General features: G+C 39.7%; 1 protein-coding gene across 1 annotated transcript in view; it reads right to left on the bottom strand.

Annotated features, from left to right (window-relative positions):
• Window positions 1-19,463, bottom strand: part of LOC115797477 (CD276 antigen homolog) — a 30,937-nt gene that overhangs the window by 4,247 nt on the left and 7,227 nt on the right. The window contains exons 2-6 of the mRNA XM_030754060.1: window positions 5,303-5,396; window positions 4,801-5,142; window positions 3,892-4,185; window positions 3,666-3,797; window positions 3,486-3,559 (exon numbers count right to left, since the gene is read on the bottom strand). Of these exons, the coding sequence (XP_030609920.1) occupies window positions 3,486-3,559; window positions 3,666-3,797; window positions 3,892-4,185; window positions 4,801-5,142; window positions 5,303-5,390 (930 nt within the window). The 5' untranslated portion in view covers window positions 5,391-5,396. The remainder of the gene's footprint in view (window positions 1-3,485; window positions 3,560-3,665; window positions 3,798-3,891; window positions 4,186-4,800; window positions 5,143-5,302; window positions 5,397-19,463) is intronic.

Below are 19,463 nucleotides of genomic sequence, written 5' to 3'. Positions count from 1 at the left end.
TTTTTTATAAATGTTTTTCTTTGCTTATATAAATTAAATAAAATGAAGAAATTACTTGTTCTTCCCCTCATCAACAAAGAATATATTTTAGCGTCTGTTAATACGTTGAAGAAGATGATGACAGATTGCCAGCAAAAGTTGCCCTTTTATCAACAATTAAATGGTTGCTGTGGGCCGCAACCATGCCAACAACAACAACAACAAAATGGGACTCCAGCTCTGACTCTGGCTCTCACTCCGTGCGCACACAAGTTCAAGGACCACCAAAACAGTGGGAAATCAGAACATCTGCACAGAACCATCTTAACTTTAACAGAATCGCTACAATATTAAAGTCACTTTGCCAAGAAGTCATTGCAGCTTCTCCCATGTGACAGAAATGTTCTTTATGACTCTAAATGAATTGATATCATTCATAAGAGATAATGTTTGAGATATGCTTGACAGATTATAGAGTGTGTGGTGCCATGTACATTTTGCATACATGCAGTGCAGTACAGAATCACATTAAAATTCACATCAATTTATTGTAACCTATAAATTCAAATATGAAGGTATATCTTTTAATTAAAGGGTGTACCCTCCTCTCACCCTATGACAGCTGGGATAATTTACAGAATTTTTCAACACCAGGGTGTGTTTTTATAGAACCCAGCAAAGGACATCGGAGATTAAAAAAAAAAAAAAAACGGGGGAAAAAGAGAGAGATGTACACATACACTTAATATATATGATATAGATAGTTTTGTTGTGGTTACAGCCAACAGGAACCGCTGAATTATAAATTAAAGGCCATTTTTGCTGCAATCTGTCGCCGATCCTTTCAACTTCCTGACGGACGCTGCCATGTCCCCCTCGGTGCCAAAGAGAGGTCCGGACGATGCCACAGCATATGAAGGGACACAGTACGAGCGCTGTATGTACACAAAACACGTTGACAGCGGAGTTTTCAGGTTTCAGGAGTCAAAAAGGGAGTTCCTTTCATTTTTTTTTTTTACTGTTTTTTCTTTGCTTATATCAGTAAACAGACAGGTGCACAGGATTTATGAAGGGCTTATATATAAAATGAAGAAATGACTTGTTCTTACCCTCATAAAGAACATATTGTAGCGTCTGTTAAGACGTTAAAGAAGGTGAGAGATTGCCAACAAAAGTTGCCCTTTTATTAACTATTAAATGGTTGCTCTGTGCCGCAACCAAAGCAAAACAGTAACAACGAGACTGACTCGGATAATGACGAGAGGGAACCCGGCATGCTTGATGCTGAAATCGCCCAACTGTTCAACTCAGACACTGAAGATGAAGAATTTGATGGATATTCTGAGTTATTGTGAATGAGTTCAATAAAGTTCAACTTACCTGACGCTTTTGTTTCGCTCTACATATGTTTTATCATGTGCCTTATAACCCGGTGCGCCTTGTGCGTGAAAATAGACCCGTTCAATAATTGTGCGCCTTATAATGCGGACGCCTTATGGTCCGCAAAATACGACTGATCACAAACACCTCACATCAGTAGCCACGCATCTTATCACATCATCACAAAGAGAGACATCCTGAGCATAAAGGTCAAAGATCGGTGACACTATGACAGGATCACACATGTCTGTGTTTGATTCTGTGTTCTGAGTGCTGCTTTCAGAGCTCTTGGATCCCAGCACAAAACTTTCATCCAGTGATATCAGCCTGCTCCCTCTCACATTTGATTTCCCAAAGGCAAACCGAGATGCTGATGTTTCTGCTGTCTTGGTGCAAAGTTACAGGGTAACTGATCTAAACTGTTGAATATTCTCATTGTGAGAAAAATATTTCCAACCGTTGTGGCCTCATTTAGTTTTAGGAATGAAGACTATTATTTATGCCTTTTCTCTAATGGCAAAGGGGGAAGGGAAAGCTTTCAAAAGGACTGAAAAAATCAAGTAATAAAAATGTCCTTCTTGAAAAAATCTTTGAGTGTTAGAATCATTATGCTTTTGTCATGCCTAAACTGCGAGTAGCGATGCTTTGTGCTGTGTCGGGTTGTTCATCTGAAAGATTGTGTAACTCTCTCCACAGTCCCGAGCTCGATGGAAGGAGCTCAGTATTCTGGGAGAGAGCAACCAGTTGGAAAAGATCATTTAGAGCATGTTTCTGTCTTTTTCTGGGCATCATTTTCATTGTGTCTCCCTTTTTTTGCCCATATCCACAAACTCACTGCACAGGGAAGGAGGCGACCCGGTTTATTTACTGAGATCAACAGCAGACAGTTTAAGAGTTAATACATAAATGAAAATGACCCAAATCAGAATAATGAACCACAGCTTCTAACATGTGAATGATGGTCAGATTAGGGTTGATCTTTTTTGGATAGGAGTGTAAATCAGTAAATCAGTCTATAGCGGAGTCCTAGTTCAGCATCCTTCGAATGCCGCAGTTGAAGGTTGATTGTGTCACAGCGAGGCAACAAAGACTGTCTCAGTTTGAAAGCTCCTCTACTTGAGGCCCACAAATGCATCCTCCTTTTCCCCAAATTCCAAGAACATGTCCCGAGTATCCTTCGAGGTCTAGCCTATCCCAAAATTCACAGCATGGCGCAGCCCATGTTTCCTTCTTCACAAACAAATGTCAGCAGCAGCAGCAGCTGATTTTAGCTTCAAATGTAAGTTTATGTTTTGACTCTCAGCTTGAAAGCTCTGCTGCTTTTTAACTCTCAACACTTTAGTTTTCACTTAAAGTGAACTTAAATGACTTTAGTCCTCATGCTGGTCCTGCTCTATTTTAAAGAAAAAGTTGTGTATTGTTTTTTTCACAGCTGAACAACAAGTGCTGAACACACAACTAAATTCACAATGGAAGCCTGTTAATTTACCTGGTTGTGTTTGTGGTTTTTAACAAAACCTGCTGCAATGTGCTGTTTATATTAGAGAGCAAGGAGCAGACTGCTCATTTCATTCAACACTTTCTGGAGGCACAGAAACAAGAAACAAACAGGTTTATAATCTCTGCTATGGAGAAATTCACCTGTTAACAAGGCTGCAGGGACAGTGTTGTTGTTTCTAACAGTCCTGTTGGCAGGTTTGATCCTTTAAACACAAATAAGATCATCTAAATAAATACTGCTGTGTGTGTCCTGTTGTTCAGGGATTAACATGATCAACACATTCTCTTATTTTACTTCTGCTATCTGGAGGAAATGGACCTGCAGGGGAAGGTACTGAACCTGCCTTTTTAAGTTTATAAACAAAAAGTCGATTAAATAACTGACAGCAGTTTTTTTTCATGTAATGATAAGCAGAAGAAGATGGATGGATGGATGGATGGATGGATGGATGGATGGATGGATGGATGGATGGATGGATGGATAAAATGTGTTTGAATACTACGGAGCTAAGGTGGTCACAGGGATGTTTAGCATTCTGTTAGTGACCATCTTGTTATTTATGTTGATATTTATGTTTATCTCCTGGTGCTTCCATCTGAGTCTCTGTTTTTCCTCTTGTCATTACCTTCATGAGCTTCTCTTCCTCTCTGTTTTCTTCAGTGGGAGCATCTTCACAGTCCTCGAGGGTTCTTTTGGTTTCTTTTTGAAAATAAAATGCAGAAACATGAGTTAAAATTTTAAACCTCTCACAATTAAAACACTGAGGCTTTGCATTTTGGTAAAGCATAAATGATCAGTGACTTACTAATCATGTTTCGTCTCTTCATGTATACAAGAAGAGCAGATGCTAAAATTAACAGGATGATGCAAAGAGCCAAACAAACAGCCAAACCGGTGGTGACTGAGGAAGAACTGGACTGGACCTCAAAGAAATCCTCTGAAATCATAAACAAAACTGCACTTTTTAGGGAAACAGGATTGCATACATTCAAAAAGAGATCATATCATAATTGTCATAGCATAATTTTAACCTAAAACATGTATGCGTGTCTCTCTGCTCTGGTTGATGATCTTCTGTTGGACTCTGCAGGTGATGTTGTTGCTGTGTCTCTTCTCCACAGTCACTCTGCTGCTGACAGTATAGAGGTCATCAGGACCTCTGAGGGTCTCTGTAGGTCCAGCAGAGCGGAGGTTTCCCTCACCGTCCAACCACAGCAGCTCAGGCTCTGGATACCAGCCTGCAGACTCACACCGTAACACCACTCCACCTCTGTTACTGTCAATCCCTGATAAACTGATGACAGGAGAGGTGGCAGCAACTGATGCTGAAGAGACAAAGAGTTTGATCATATATTTTGGTCAGTAATTAATCAGTAAATTATTAATTTTAAGAAAATTTGATTTTTGGTGTGTGTTTTTTATCATCAAGTTAATGAATCTAGATTTCTGCGCAGTATACACAACAGGATACTTTCATGTGAAAAAAGAAAGAAAAAAGGCAAAAGAAAACAAAGACAAGTATACGTCTTCTTGTACTCCACGTGCGATATATGAAGACAATGTGAAATAATTTTACATATTACATATCATGTACATACTGTACCCAAATAGTAATAGGTACAATTTTAATGCTTATCGAAACTTACTACTTTTTCCAAAAGCAAAACAAACAAAAACAACATTTATAAATATTTTCAGCTTGGAATTTTCTCATCTTGGCCAAAAGAAAACATTCACTAAAAACTCAGTCCTCAGAGGATTATTTCCTTAATCCATTTCTGATATCCATCCAATTTGTTGCATGAATATTGTTTCCTCCATGGTTAAATATGATCTTAAACTAAAACTAAATCTGCAGATCTCTCCATTTTCTACCTACCAAAATGCTGTGGACTCAATGCAGGAACTATATCAAACTGCACTAATGTGCATCAACTTACCAACCACAAGCTTAACAAAAGCTTTTTCATCCATTAAAGGAACCTCGCATTCATATGTTCCTTCATCAGAGAGTTTTACTCTGGAGAGTTTCAGTGAAATGTTTCCATTCTTCAGCTCATTGATGAACAGTGATGTTCTTCCTCTGTATGAAGGATTTCTTGTGTTCACGAGATCCTGACCAGAACGCCACACATGTACAAATTTGGGCGTCAAGTCAGACCTGGTCCACTCCAAGATCTCAGCTGTCACGTCCTTTTCAGGCTCCACGTGACACGGGAGAATGATGTCATTATCAACTAATGCAACTATTGGTTGATGTGCACCAACCACCTGAGACTCCCCTATAGAAAAGAGAATATTTATTCATTTTAACATTTGTACAGATTTGTACCATTTTGGAATAACTATGATTTTTATATAGTCTCATTGCACAAAACGTGATTATATTAGTACCGCTGCACAGGAAAAAAGTATTATTCATTCATGTAAAGTACAGCATACCTCGATTTAAGTCTATTAGAAGATGGAGAACCAAAATACTGTAGACTCTGATTGAAGAAACGGAAGGTTGAAGTATCTGGGGAAGCATCCTCCTCTGAAAATACACCAGTGATATAGACAGTGACTCTCAAAGTGTGGGCCACATGATGATATATTTTTTTAAATTTTATATTTAAAATCAAATTATTCAAGACTAAAAAATATTTTAGTCTTTATTTGCCATTTTAATTTGACCATTTTATATTCACCACTAATATATTTATCTTAATTGTTATGGAATAATAATTGATTGGTTGTTCTGTTTATTATAATTAAAAGAACAACAATTCATTGAACTATTAGAAGCACAAAATGACTCCTTGAAATAAACCTATCTAAAAATCTAAAAGTGATTTCAGAATCATGTAGAGTTCTAATTATAAATAACTCTTATCAGGTAGGGCAGCACAGTGGCGTGGTGTTTAGCACTGCTGCCTCACAGTTAGAATACCATCTAGGAGGCCTCGGTTCAATACCACCTTGGTCTGGGCCTCTCTCTCTCTCTCTCTCTCACTGTGTGGAGTTTGTATGTTCTCCCCATGTGGACTGTAGGTTTCCTCCCACATTCCAAAGACATGCACTTACTGGGGTTAGGTTAATTGGCTACACTAAATTGCCCATAAGTGTGAGTGTGAATGGTTGTCTCTCTCTGTGTTAGCCCTGCGACAGGCTGGCGACCTGTAAAGGGATGTATCCTGCCTCTCGCCCTATGACAGCTGGGATAGGCTCCAGCCCCCCCCCCCCCCAATCCTCATCCCAGCCTGCACTTCCTTTAGGAGGAGGATAAAACCAGCCACAAAGAGGGTTAAAACCTAGCCTATAGGTGGGTGACTGTGGCTCAGGAGGTAGAGCAAATCATCTACTAATCACAAAATTGCCAGCTCGATTCCTGGTTGCTCCGGGCTGCATGCCAAAGTATGCTTGGGTAAGATACTGAATCCCAAGTTGCTCTCCAAAGCAAGTGTTGGAATATGAATGTGTGTGAATGTTAGACAGTAAAAGCACTTAGCTTAATTACATACAGAAGTGCTTGTGTGAATGTAAATGTGCTGTATTGAGTGGAAATTTGAGTGCTCAGATAGAGTAGAAAGGCACTATGTAAGAAGTAGTCCATTTACTGCCATAGAGTGGACTGTCCTATAGGTAACCTCAACCTACAGTACTATATGGACACTCTAATGTCATCACAGTACATGAATGAATGAATGAATGAATGAATGAATGAAGTTTATTGCCATGTGGGTGAACAAGTTCACACATTGGAAATTGCAGTTACAGAACACCATCCAAGAATACACAAAAACACAACACACATGGGGGGATATGTGTCCTCGGGTCATGCAGCCGACTTGCAGCGCTACCTTTGGCAGGAGGAGAAAACAACACATCATGGGGAAGTTAGGTTAAAAAAAAGTCATCTGGTACAGTGCTCAAAAAAGAGCACTATACCAGGGTCCAAAAAAACCACCTTAGCAAAGCATTTGCACATGTAAAGCTAGGACAGCGGCGGTAGGTGAGGTCAGGTCAGGAGGGAATGCAGACGGGAGACGAGAGGTGGGGGCATTGTGGAGCCAGATGCCAGGATCCAGCCAAAACAGTTCGCTGATAGTGGTGGAATTTCATCAGCGGCCGTGATACACCAGACCCAGCTTCACAAATCACAACGCGGAGTGGGGGGAAGAGCAGCCGCACACAGAGCCCTGGAGAGAGATATGGTTGCCAACCCAAGGCCGGCAGGGGAGCCGAATTCCTGATAACAAATGTTGTTTTGGAACAGGCTGCTTGTTTTTCCAACAGCCTTCAGTCTTACTGGGAAACCATTCAAAAATCCAATATTCCAAATTCGTTGATTGCCGTCCTCACTGTGCAGAACCGAACTATATCTCCTGATCTAACCCCTCTCGCCTGCGAGCCCGCTAATCTTGCGGCTCAGGTCCACCAGGCTTTGAGTCTGAGTTTGTACGGCTCTGCTCAGCCCTTCCACCTGGGTCGGCAGCCTCTGCAGATGTCGAACCGCCGTCCAGATTTTCTTAATTTGCCAGTAAAGCAGGTATCCACCGAGCCCAAACAGAGAAGATACCGCTACCAAAAGGCCGAATATATATGCGTCTTCCACGTCTTCCACTCCAAGGGCTGAGAAGCACACCGGTCTCCACGAGCTCCAAGAGTCGATGACGTATCCAACCGGGTCTGTTCCACTCGGACACGCAGGCTCCCCTGTCCCGGATCTCATAGTGGAAAAAATTCGATCAATGATGGAGAATGCCCAGTTTGCCAGATCCATGGTTCAATCTTGTTCTTATTCGGACAGTGTGTAAAAGACGCTCTCACAGCAAGCAGCAAGCGGAGAGATGGGGAGGGCAGGGAGAGAGAGATAGTGCGACCGTCTCCGACAAGAGCAGGAAGAGAAAAAAACATCACTAATGTCATCACATTTGCTTAGCATATTTGTATTTCCGCAAAACTGTAAACTGTATTTTAGGAGTGAACCAAGTGCTAGGCAATGGAAAATAACACGTAACTACACAGAAGAACTGCTTTTATGGAGCCTACGTGTTGTGAACAATGAACGACTTGAGAAAACCAGGTAAAAATGTGACCACAAATGTATTTAGAGATTTAACACCAATCAAAATAAAAAACACAAATCCATAAATACAATATAAATTCATAACAGTATAAACTTTTCAACTTGATCTGCACCTCAGAAACTGAAACTGAAATTCTAATTTGTACAGGGGCTGCAGATTATGCTGCTATAACAATGGACGGCGCAAAAAGGCGGTATGGACGAAATGCAATGCATAAGGGTGCCGCACAAGAAGGGGGGGCGCCAAAGCGATATGGAGAAATTATTTCTCTAGTTGCATTTTCTGTATTTAACAGCTGTGCATATGATATGATCAATAACAGAGGCGTGGTGCTGATTAGGCACCCCTGCGCTCCTTCACCTCCCCTCCTCCTGCCCCCCGCCTACACACACACGCACACACACACACACACACACACACAAGGCGGTACAACGCCTGCTTTCGGGAACGTGCTCGTCACGACTGTTTTCATTTGTATCAAGAGGAGGCTTTTAAATAATCAGGTTAGCTTACGTTACTAGTAGTAAAATAACAGGTCACTGTTCTTCAACTGTGTGATGTAGTTACAATTTAAGTTATATTGAGAGGGTGCGTTGTGTGTGTGTGTGTGAGTGGGTTTGGGAGGGCGGGCGCCTAAAAATGCGTCTGCATACACCTCAAAAAGTATATAGTTGCGCTATTGACAGATGATCAGATTCGGATCACCCAGAACGCTTCCGCTGTTTCCCATGTCTTTTTCAGCTGCTCGAATCACATAATGAAGAAGTCAGGTGATTTCAGAAAACAGGGCCTTGGTTAGCTTTTGTCACGTGATTTTCTCAAAAAGGATATGGGCGTCGACACAGGCTTCATTTGGACACGCACCCTTTTGCTCGGTATAGGCCTCAGGGCTTTGGTGCAAGACATAACATCACTACAGGCCGTTTTAACATAAAACCCATTTCACCACAGGTACATTCCAGATATCTGAAATTGATTTATGACTAGACGTATTAGTAAATTAAGATATCTCTAATTATATTTTGACTAGACAAAAATACCTATTTGAGATATCTCCAATTACATTCTGACTAGTAGAACTGACGTCAGATTTACCATTGAGTTGACTGGAGGCTTCAATTCAAGATATCTACAATGAATTCCTGACTATCTGGAACATATTTCAGATATCTACAATTAAATTCTGACTAGTCAGAAAGTTAATTTGACATATTTCGCTTTTTGTTCTGACCAGTCATAATTCTAATTAAAGACATCTTGAATGTATTTTTAGACAAGATATATAAATAGTTTTGACTAGTGCAAATTAAATTCTAGATATCTTGAAAGCAAATAATGAATAGTCAAAACTAAATTAAAGATATCTAGAACTGTAATTTTGATTAGTCAAAATTCCCTTTGAGATATTCAATCCAATCCAATCCAGCTTTATTCATAAAGCGCTTTAAAATCACCCACAGGGTCCAAAGTGCTGTACAATAAAACAGTAATATACATAAAAAACAGCTCAATAAAACGCATTAAAATACCTGAGAAATACATACCCAGAAATACAAAATAAAAAAAACAAACAAAACAAAACAAACAAAAAAAAAAACACAGCTCACAGACTCAGTGTTTATTTAGTGTTAAAAGCCAAAGAAAAAAAGGTGAAATTTTAAAAGTGATTAAAGTGTGTGAGTGATGAGGCCTGTCTAATATGCAGTGGCAGATTGTTCCAGAGATTTGGTGCTGTCACGGCAAAAGCACGCTGCCCTCTGAGCTTAAACCTAGTTTTAGGCACCCTCAGAAGCAACTGTTCTGCCAACCTGAGTGACTTGGTGGACTTGGTGGTTTGTGATTGTTGGCTTGAGATACCAGAGCACAGATCTACCAAAGGGGGTCACAGAATTGTTACCAAAAACCACCACCTCTGTTTTTTTTTTTATCTCATTGAAACTTTGGAAATTTAGAGCCAAACCATGCCTTAATGTTACCTAAGCATTTAAGTAATTGTGCAGCTGAGTAGGGGTCTTTCCTTTTAAGTGGCACATATATCTGGCTGTCATCTGCATAGCAGTGGAAAGAGATACCATATTATCTAAGTATGGGTCCCAGTGGTATTGAGAGAAAAAGCATGGGACTAGCACTGAGCCCTGTGGTACCCCACACACAAGTGGAGCAGTGGAGGACACAAATTCACCAAGTCCAACACAGAAAGTCCTACTTGACAAATACGACTAAAGCCAACTCAGAGCTGTGCCCCCGATTCCCACTCACTGCTCCAGAGATTAAAATTTTATGGTCAACCGTATCAAAGGCAGCAGTTAAATCTAAAACAACAAGAACACCACAATCGCCTGAGTCAGTAGCTAAAAATATGTTATTAAAAACTCTTAAAAGTGCTGATTCAGTGCTGTGCAGGGTTTTAAAACCACATTGGAGGACTTCAAAAATATTGTGCACAGTTAAAGAATGGTTTACAGTTAAAGAGTGGTCATTCTTTAACTGTAAACTACCTTTTCAAGGATTTTTGATAAAAAAAAAAAAAAAAAAAGGTAGACCAGAAATAGGTCTAGTTAGCCTAAACTATTGGATCCAAACCAGGCTTTTTTATCAGAGGCTGCACAACAACAACTTTAATATTTACACAGACCACACCTGAGGACAGACTGCTGTTTATAATATTGAGCACAGCTGGCCCAACAGTGGGAACAGTTTCTTTAAAAAGACAGGGAGGGATAACGTCATTTGGAGAACATTAAGGCTTCAAATGACCAACAATCTCCTGTAGAAATTCCAACGTTAGAGGTTTTAAAGTGCCAAAAACAGCAGAACAGGAGAAAGAGACTGAGGGGTCATTCGCAGGAGGAGAAATAAGAGTCCTTGTAGTGGTGACCTTATTGATGAAGGATTACAAAAATCTTTCACAGACATAAGAAGAGGCTTCAGTGCAGTCAGACTGTGGTGGATTTAGAACACTACTGATGGTTAGTAGCCCCTTAACTGGCAAGGGCCCGGTGACGGGCCGTTTGTAGTCCCTTTTATATGGCAGGCTAGACCCTCCCATTTTTATTGACACGTCATTCGGCCAATCATGTAACTGGCTGCACCAAATCACCTGACAAAGCTACGTGACGCCCTCTGAGTATTATTGGCTCTGGGAAACCCATTTCTTAACATTATTGGCCGAATGAGGTGTCAGTCAAAATGGGCGGGTCTAGCCTGCCATATAAATGCACTTCATTCGGCACGCGGACCAGACGCAGCCGATTAATAGGCTATGAAATGGGTTTTTCAGAGCCAATAATAACCAGAAGGCGTTATGTAGTTTTTGTCAGGTGATTTTTTTGCTGCCAGTTAAGGGGTTAAACAACACACGAGGCTTGTGATAATTTGAGACAACAGTGGTTGAAAAATATATAGTCCTGGCCTCTTTTACAGTTGACTGATAGCGACATCAACAATCTCCAAGAATTTGAAAGACACCTGCAATCTGTCTTTTCTCCACTTCCGCTCAGCTCTGCGGCACTCCCGTCTGACTGAGCAGGTCATGTCATTCAGCCAGGGCTCATATCTCCAAATGAATTACAGATATCTTTAATTAGATGGCTTTTATAAATTCTACACTACAGGCAATTGTCTGGACAGCTCAGTACAGTACGAGGGGGCATACATGCATATAAATGAAACATACAAACATGAAACAGAACTATTTGAACAACAACGAGACTTGCTTTTGCAGCTCACCATCAATATCAAACCTCTAACTGGTCTCTTGAACTGTTTTTTTTTTTTTTTTAAACCACAATGAAACAGGCCACGGCTTTTGAATCAGCGTCAAACTGCACAGGAAGAGGAGGTTTCATCTGCAATATACATGAGCTGTATTTCAAGCTTAGACATTCAGCTGCACGACAATTTGAAGGTTACAGCTTTCTGCTTCAGAATGTGTGGGTTCTCTGGTTTTGGATATTTCTTTATTTAACTTACAGTAATATTAAACAACATTAAAATGGGATACTTATTAAAGTACAATGTTTGGGTCAAACTGGTTGTCATCAGATATCTAAGTATGCAGTGCAGTATATCAAACCCACTGAAGGTCTGACAACTTGAAATGTTACAATTTAATAAATATTCCAGGAGGAGATAATGTGCAGAAGTTCTACTGTTCTACTGTTGTTTGATGGCTGATTAGTGGCAGTGGCACAGTGGGTAGGCGTTCGCCTTACAGCAAGGGTTGCTGGTTCGAGCCCCTGTCCCTGTGCTGTGTCCTTGGGCAAGACACTTAAACCTCATTGCCTAACGGTAGCGCCGGTCTCTGGTTGCATGACCGCAGGTGCTTGTCTCTGGATGAGTGATCTGGAACAATCATTTTGTTGTGCACAATGACAATGAGTTGAATCTAATCTAATAATTTGTTTAATTTTTCCAGGGTCACTTGTATTCATTCTGCTGGCTATGCATGTTGAAAACAGGAGTAAGTAGCTGAACAAGTTTATCTCATAAATTATTTTGTCTTCAATTTTTTTTTTTTTTTTGGTTAATAAAGAAAACAGTTGTATCAATATTTTTCCTGTATATTACATTTTGACCTCTGTCTTTCTGCTTAAGTCTGTCTTCTTTCACTGTGAGGATCTTGATGGCTCTGCTCAGTTGAAAGGGAATCAGAAACACTGAGGAGTTCATTTCAGTGTGTGACAAGAGGTCACCAACGCTACTGTGTGCGATTCATCGAGTCTATTCAACAGACAGCGGTGAATACTGGTGTGAGACTGGAGCAGGAGAGAAAAGCAAGAGTATCAACGTCACTATCACTCGTATGTTTAACACTCGTGTGACCAGGCTGTTATATACTCATATGCAATTCAAAGATTCAAAGATATAAAATGGATATAACCTGAGTCAGTTCAGCTTTTTCTTTTTTCACAGTTACATTGTACATTAAGTATTTGCTATATTTTCAATTCAATTTTCTTTGTATTGCACCAAAGCACTACAAAGAGTAACCTTTCCATTATCCTCACATCATTACCAGACAAGCTGTAGGAACAGTAAACTGGCAAGTTCAAGAAGACATTTTTGGGGGATTAAAAATATAAATATATGGATATGGTATTTATATGGACAGAGCCATAGCATTTGTGCAATCTTAAGTCCTATCAAAAATAACTGACAGCACATTGAGTGACATATTGATGAGGGAGTTTCCTTATTATAGCAGCTATATTTTGAGACTTAATTACTTGGACATTTAGAGGCCACATCAAGTCATCCATACACACTACAGTAAACTTTAACGTCTGAACGGTAGAATAGAGTGTCATCAGTTTAATTAACTACAAATGTACCACTAGTTATTTTGATGTTGTCTTTGTTTTGTTTGAAATGTTAGTGATTTCTGTATAAGAGAAAAAGTCTTGTTTTTCAGCTGGTTCTGTGATCCTAGAGAGTCCCGTTGTCCCTGTCATGGAGGGAAACAATGTGACTCTGCGCTGCAGAAACAAGACAAAGACTTCTAACCTCACAGCTCACTTCTATAAAGATGGCTTCTTCATTGGGACCAGCTACACTGATGAGATGACCATCCACAAAGTTTCCATGTTTGATGAAGGACTCTACAAGTGTAAGATCGCTGATACTGGAGAATCACCAGAGAGCTTGCTGACTGTCAGAGGTAAAACTATTTTAAACATACATTAATAGCTCTAATTTATTTTAGCATGACTTTGAGTATAGCTGACTTAGTGGAACCAATCAACTTCCCCATTTTTTTTCATTTAAAGCTGAACCTGATTTGTGTTACAGCAGATGCATTTTTATCTTTGCAGACCTTCATGGAGAGACCTGCTCGTCTTGTTGTCCTGCCATCTATGTGTTCCTAACCTTGAGGACTACGTTCACCGTTCTGATGGTGTTTCTACTGGTCGTTGGATTATTTCACTGTGGAAAACTTGGTGTTAGGCAGAAATAAGTGAAATTTGCATATTAATATATTAATTTATTAATGACTGATACAGAATGTTCTGGAAGTCTGGATATTTAAATAATGAAACTGCAAAAAGTTGGACAGTCACAAGAGATATACTATGTATGTGTACTTCAGCTTCAGTTTTCTTTACTGTATGCCTTTTCTCTGCAGTGTTCAGTTGACTTGGTTGGTTGCAGCTGTTAAACGCTCTCAGACAGAGCAGTTTAAAAACCACAGGCCTGCTGACAGTTTTAAAAAGGCCTCTCAGTTTCTCAGTATGTGGTTTTTTAGATGCTACAGATGCTCATGAGTAATTTTAGCTTCTTATACACAAACCACGTGAGAAAATGTCTCTATGTGAACTTACATTCTGCTCCAGCTTGATGATTTACGTATCAACTTGAGACTTGAGAATTCCACATAAAGCTTTGATTCTTGTGTGTGTGAAAACTTGTCCTTCATTTATGATCTCATCTGCAGTGACTTAACTTACATCATAACAAGTGCATTTGATCAGATGTCTCAGCGGAGACAGGAGCTGCAATTCAAAGGAAACGAGGATGTGATTGCACAACAAAGTAATCTTGTAGGCAGTGGTGGACAGTAACGAAGTACAGACACTTCGTTACTGTACTTCAGTAGATTTTTCAGGTATCTGTACTTTACTTGAGTATTTATTTTTCTGACAACTTTTTACTTTTACTCCCTACATTTTTACACAAGTATCTGTACTTTCTACTTCTTACGTTTTCAAAACAAGCTCGTTACTTTAGGTATAATGCGTCTGAGGAACGTTTGCATTTCCGGACAGTGTGGGAGCCGGCTTCTGATTGCGAGCTGTTTTTTTCTTGGAAGTCAGAACAACAGGGTGGGAAGGAGGGAACAGACACCCCACACGGTAGAGGGAGAGGCTCCTGCAACGCTCGCTCGGAGACCGTTAGTTGGGCTTTACATAGAGGCTGCACGCCGGAACGGTGAGGAAAATAAATGACAGAAAACGTAAAGGACAAAAAAAGTGTGTGCAGTTTGTCACACAGTGTGTCTGCTAGCTAAAAGAACAGCTGCTGTATTTTAAGGGAGAGCAAAGAATGAGATAACTTCACTCAGATGGAGGAAGATGTAAGAAAGAGGTAGAAACGTCCTTCAAGGAGCTACTTTCACTTTCTTACTTTGAGTAGATTTCAGAGCCTGTACTTATTTACTTTTACTTGAGTACAGAAGTTGAACCAGTACTTCAACTTTTGCCAGAGTAGTTTTTAACGCAAGTACTTGTACTTCTACTTAAGTACAGAATGTCAGTACTTTGGCCACCACTGCTTGTAGGTCATGTTAATTTAGAAGGCTTCTAATGGTCAAAGAGCCCCCCTTTTTGTTGAGTTTTCTTATTCTTTAGCATGATTATGTTGGAAATTTATTGCTACTTTTATCCAGCATATATACTTTTCCCCTAAGGTAGTAGTGGGCACTTGCTACTATACATATATTCCATTCATTGCCTGTATCATTCTGCCCTTAACAGCCCCTATACTCTCTATGCTTTCTTTCCCCTCTTTGAACTTTCTCCCCTTGTACTCTCTCTCTCTCTCCTTATACTGTCTATACCTTCCCTCTCCCTCTGAATTCTCTCTCCCCTTATATTCTCTGTACTATCTCTCCCCTCTTTGAACTCTCTCCCCTTATACTGGTTGTACCTTTGACCCCTTACACTGTTTGTACTCTCTCCATAGGTGTCCTTATCAGCGTCATATGCTGTTTATACCCCTTCCCCCCACCATTAGCAGTAATTATTCTTCACTTGTGTAAAAAGGGACTTTCCCTATTTGTTAGTAGTGATTTATTCACATGTGGTAAAGTGTGGTTTTAGAATGGGTCTTAACTCTATTAATCACTATTTACATTTATTATTATATGGGGATATACTTACTTGTATTACTCATTACTTATATTGTTTTAGTGCTATTAGTTTTATTACATGTGCACATACTATTCTTACACTTTATATTATTTTCACATAAGTGCCTAGGGTTGTTGGTTTATCTTAAAGTACCAGGCGCCACTTTTATGGCACGTGCCGATAGGACACACACACCAGCGTGTTGAGAGTTTTATGTTTTTGGGTCACTGAGGTGAGGATAGGACCTGTGTGTGTGTTTGGGACCTTTGAAGAGTTGCTGATGTAAGCACTGTCTTATTTGACACTTGTACCCTTTTGTCATATATCAGTCAAGTTTTATGGCAGGTGCACTGCAAAAAAGGGAGTTCCGTGGGCCCCTTGTAAACAGCTGAAAAGGGGGGAAGGAATGAAAATCTGGCTAAGTGGGGGACTGGTGATCTTATCTTAATGGATGTTTGAGTAGAAAAGGTCATCATTGGTGACCTGGCACTGTCTACTCATTAGTTGCTCAAAACACCACTAAACTCAGTCAGAGACTCAGACAAAGTGTATCACTTCAAGTCACCACCCTCCAGCTAGCCCACAGTAAGACTGAACAGCTCTTCACCGGCTTTTATAATGATTGGTGGTTAATTTGCCGCGTGACACCAGCTGCAACCTGATTCCTTGGAGAAAGAATGGATTGTAGCTGAGTTAATGGAAGAGAGAAGCACGCATGACCTGTCTTGTTTTGAGCCTTTGGTACCCCAGGTGCTTAAAGGTGGGCTTTTCATGATTAGAGAGAATCTCAGTGTAGAGAGATGTCAAGATAAAATTCTGCTACCAGTATCCCATATCTCCACAGCCTTGGACCAAACTCTGTCCTCCAACAAGAAAAACCTTGCTCACCACAAAGTGGGGCTAATCAGAAACTACCATCAGAATTTGGGAGTGTAAGTTTGGACATAACATAATCTCATTGGCCTGCTTGCAACATATTCTGCTGCAGGATACCATAGCAATATGTGACCAAAATGGTGACCATGGTTCTTCCGCAGCTGAGGCCCCTGTTTGTTAAATGAATAAACTATTAAATTGACAATACATCTTCTTTCATTAAACTTCAATCATCCAATGCAATAAATGCCACCAAACAAGTGTCAGTAACAGAATAAGCTGTTTGGTATTGGCAGAGATGATTTGGCAAGTCTTTCATGGGCACAGTCCACATGATCAACTCTGCTGCACAACCCACAAATGCAGTGCAGGGGCCTGTCCTTCCATAATGGTTCCTTTTCTTTCTTGGGTTTCTGTTGCCTGGGGTGTTCACAAAGCAAAAAAGCAGTTGTGGACATCTTTCCAATATACTCACAGATCTTTGTTTTTGTTGTCCTTGATAGTGGTTCTGACACTCACTAGTCCTCAGCCTCCCTGGGGTTAAGAGCTTTGCGTTTTTGATGTCAGTGCTCATCTATGTCTTTGGCCAGCTTGTTATCCCAGTAACTGATGACCGGCAGGGCACAGGTGTTGTTGTTGCCATTCAACTGACTCCTCAGGACTTGCATTACTCTCTGCAAGTGCGTAATGCAATAACTCTGGTTATTGGTGACTGTGTTTTGAAGAACATGCAGCTAGTGACATCAGTAACCGTAGTTGAATGCATGTTGAAGCCATTATGCCAAAAAAAAAAAACTGCACAGGAAGAGGAAGTCTGCCCTCCCCCAATTCTTCAGTTGTAATTTAGTTTGCTACTCAGACACGCAGCAGCAAGAAAACATGGTGATTACAACTCCATTCTTCAGAATATGTGAGTATTGGTTCTTAGGGTTCTTCTTTAGATTTTAAGATTTATATGTACAAACAGCAAATAAATTATGGCTTTCTGTTGCTAATCTAGTGATACTTGAAATCATTCTGCTGGGGACACATGTTCACAAGAGCTGCACTTACAAAAGTGGTGAGTAATAAAGACAAATTATTAAAATTAATTATCTTTTCTTGGCTTTTTGGGGGGGACAAGTTGGTGTTACCATACCACACGATACCATACCAATTTATTTATAAAGCACCTTAAAAATAACAACAGGTGTTGACTTTAACATTGTAAATGTCTATGTACAGATATTTATTAAATACGTATTATTAAGTTTAATGTTCTGTCACTTGTACATCTGATTTATCTGTTAATATCTTGTGCTATTTTCAGGTGCAGCTGATTTTCATGTCACTCCCAACAGACTGCAGCATTTTGAGTATGAGTACTTATTGTTTGATTGTGGTGATTACACTGAGCTGAGAGGGATGAGAATCACTGAGGAAAGACTGGAACCTTTTAGTCCAGTATGTAATATTAAAAAATCATCCTCTTCGTGCATAATTTCTAGAACTTATCCAACAGACAGTGCAGAGTACTGGTGTGAGACTAAAGAAGGGCAGAAAAGCAACATCGTCAACATCACCATCACTGGTAAGTTTTCCTGATTTCTGGACTTATTTTTTTTTAATTATGTAAGATTTTTCATAATCATGAGAGATTTATCATCCACTGTGTCTTATTTATGAAGCTCATTAATTTGTTATTTAGTCCCTTTTACAGAATATATACAGTCCCACTCAAATGTTTGGACACACTTACCCATTCAAATGAATGGGTAACTTTACTGATAGTGAGCATGTACACATATCATAGTAATATTAGTTTTTTATGTTTAACGTCATTACATTATCTTTATTATTAATCATCGTCACATTAACATAAAACAGGAAGCATTTTATTTCCTACAAGATTATTTTATTTGTAGATGCTATCTGTTTTTTTCTGTATGTTTGCTTCTCTTATGAGTAATATTTTGCTTTTCCAATATATGATGCAGCCGGTTCTGTGATCCTGGAGAGTCCTGTTTTCCCTGTGTTTGAGGGAGATACTGTGACTCTGCGCTGCATAACCAAGAACACTTCCACCATCCAAACAGCAAAGTTTTACAAAAACAATGGCCTACTGGAAGGAAGTGCTTCAGACAACATGCAAATTAATAATGTTTCCAGTTCTGATGAAGGACAATACAAGTGCAACATTCCTGATGTTGGAACATCACCGGAAAGCTGGCTTCATGTCAGATGTAAGGCTAAAAATATATTTGGAGTTTCATGGCTTGGTAGCGGTTGTAATAATCAAATTTCTGTTTTTTTGGCACTTGATGGAAATGCATCAATGATGTAGCAACATTTTTGAGAAAAATTTACACATGCAGTGATATTTATAAATTTGCTCCATTGCAGCCACAGCCGACTCTCCTGCAGCAGAGACTCATGGCTCCATTCCCACTCCTGTCCTATACCTGCTGTGCATTGCTGTCCCTATTTTAGTAATCCTGCTGCTACTGCTGGTGGTCAGATTCCAAAATACAGGTAAAACAGTGGTAAGTAAGTATGTCTTTAGCCTATATTAAATGCAGTCCATCTAAGCAACATTGAAAAAAAAAAAATTAGTTAAAAAAAAAAAACAGTTAAAAAATATTTCTGTTATTCTCATCAAATACTAAATTTGGTTGACCCTGCTTTGCCTCCAAGACCAGACCAGAAGAAGTGATATCAGGCATGTTCAGGGTGGTTGGGCTGTAAACTGTTCTGATGGTTTACTAATACTTGCAGATAATATATACTCGTAGAAATAATGCTGGTCCAAGTGGAGAAGTATCAGATTTT

This window comes from Archocentrus centrarchus, chromosome 18 (genome assembly GCF_007364275.1).
Source record: "Archocentrus centrarchus isolate MPI-CPG fArcCen1 chromosome 18, fArcCen1, whole genome shotgun sequence".
Classification (NCBI taxonomy): Eukaryota; Metazoa; Chordata; class Actinopteri; order Cichliformes; family Cichlidae; genus Archocentrus; species Archocentrus centrarchus.
Note: the sequence above shows the minus strand (reverse complement) of the source record. Positions and strands in the feature narration are given on the sequence as shown.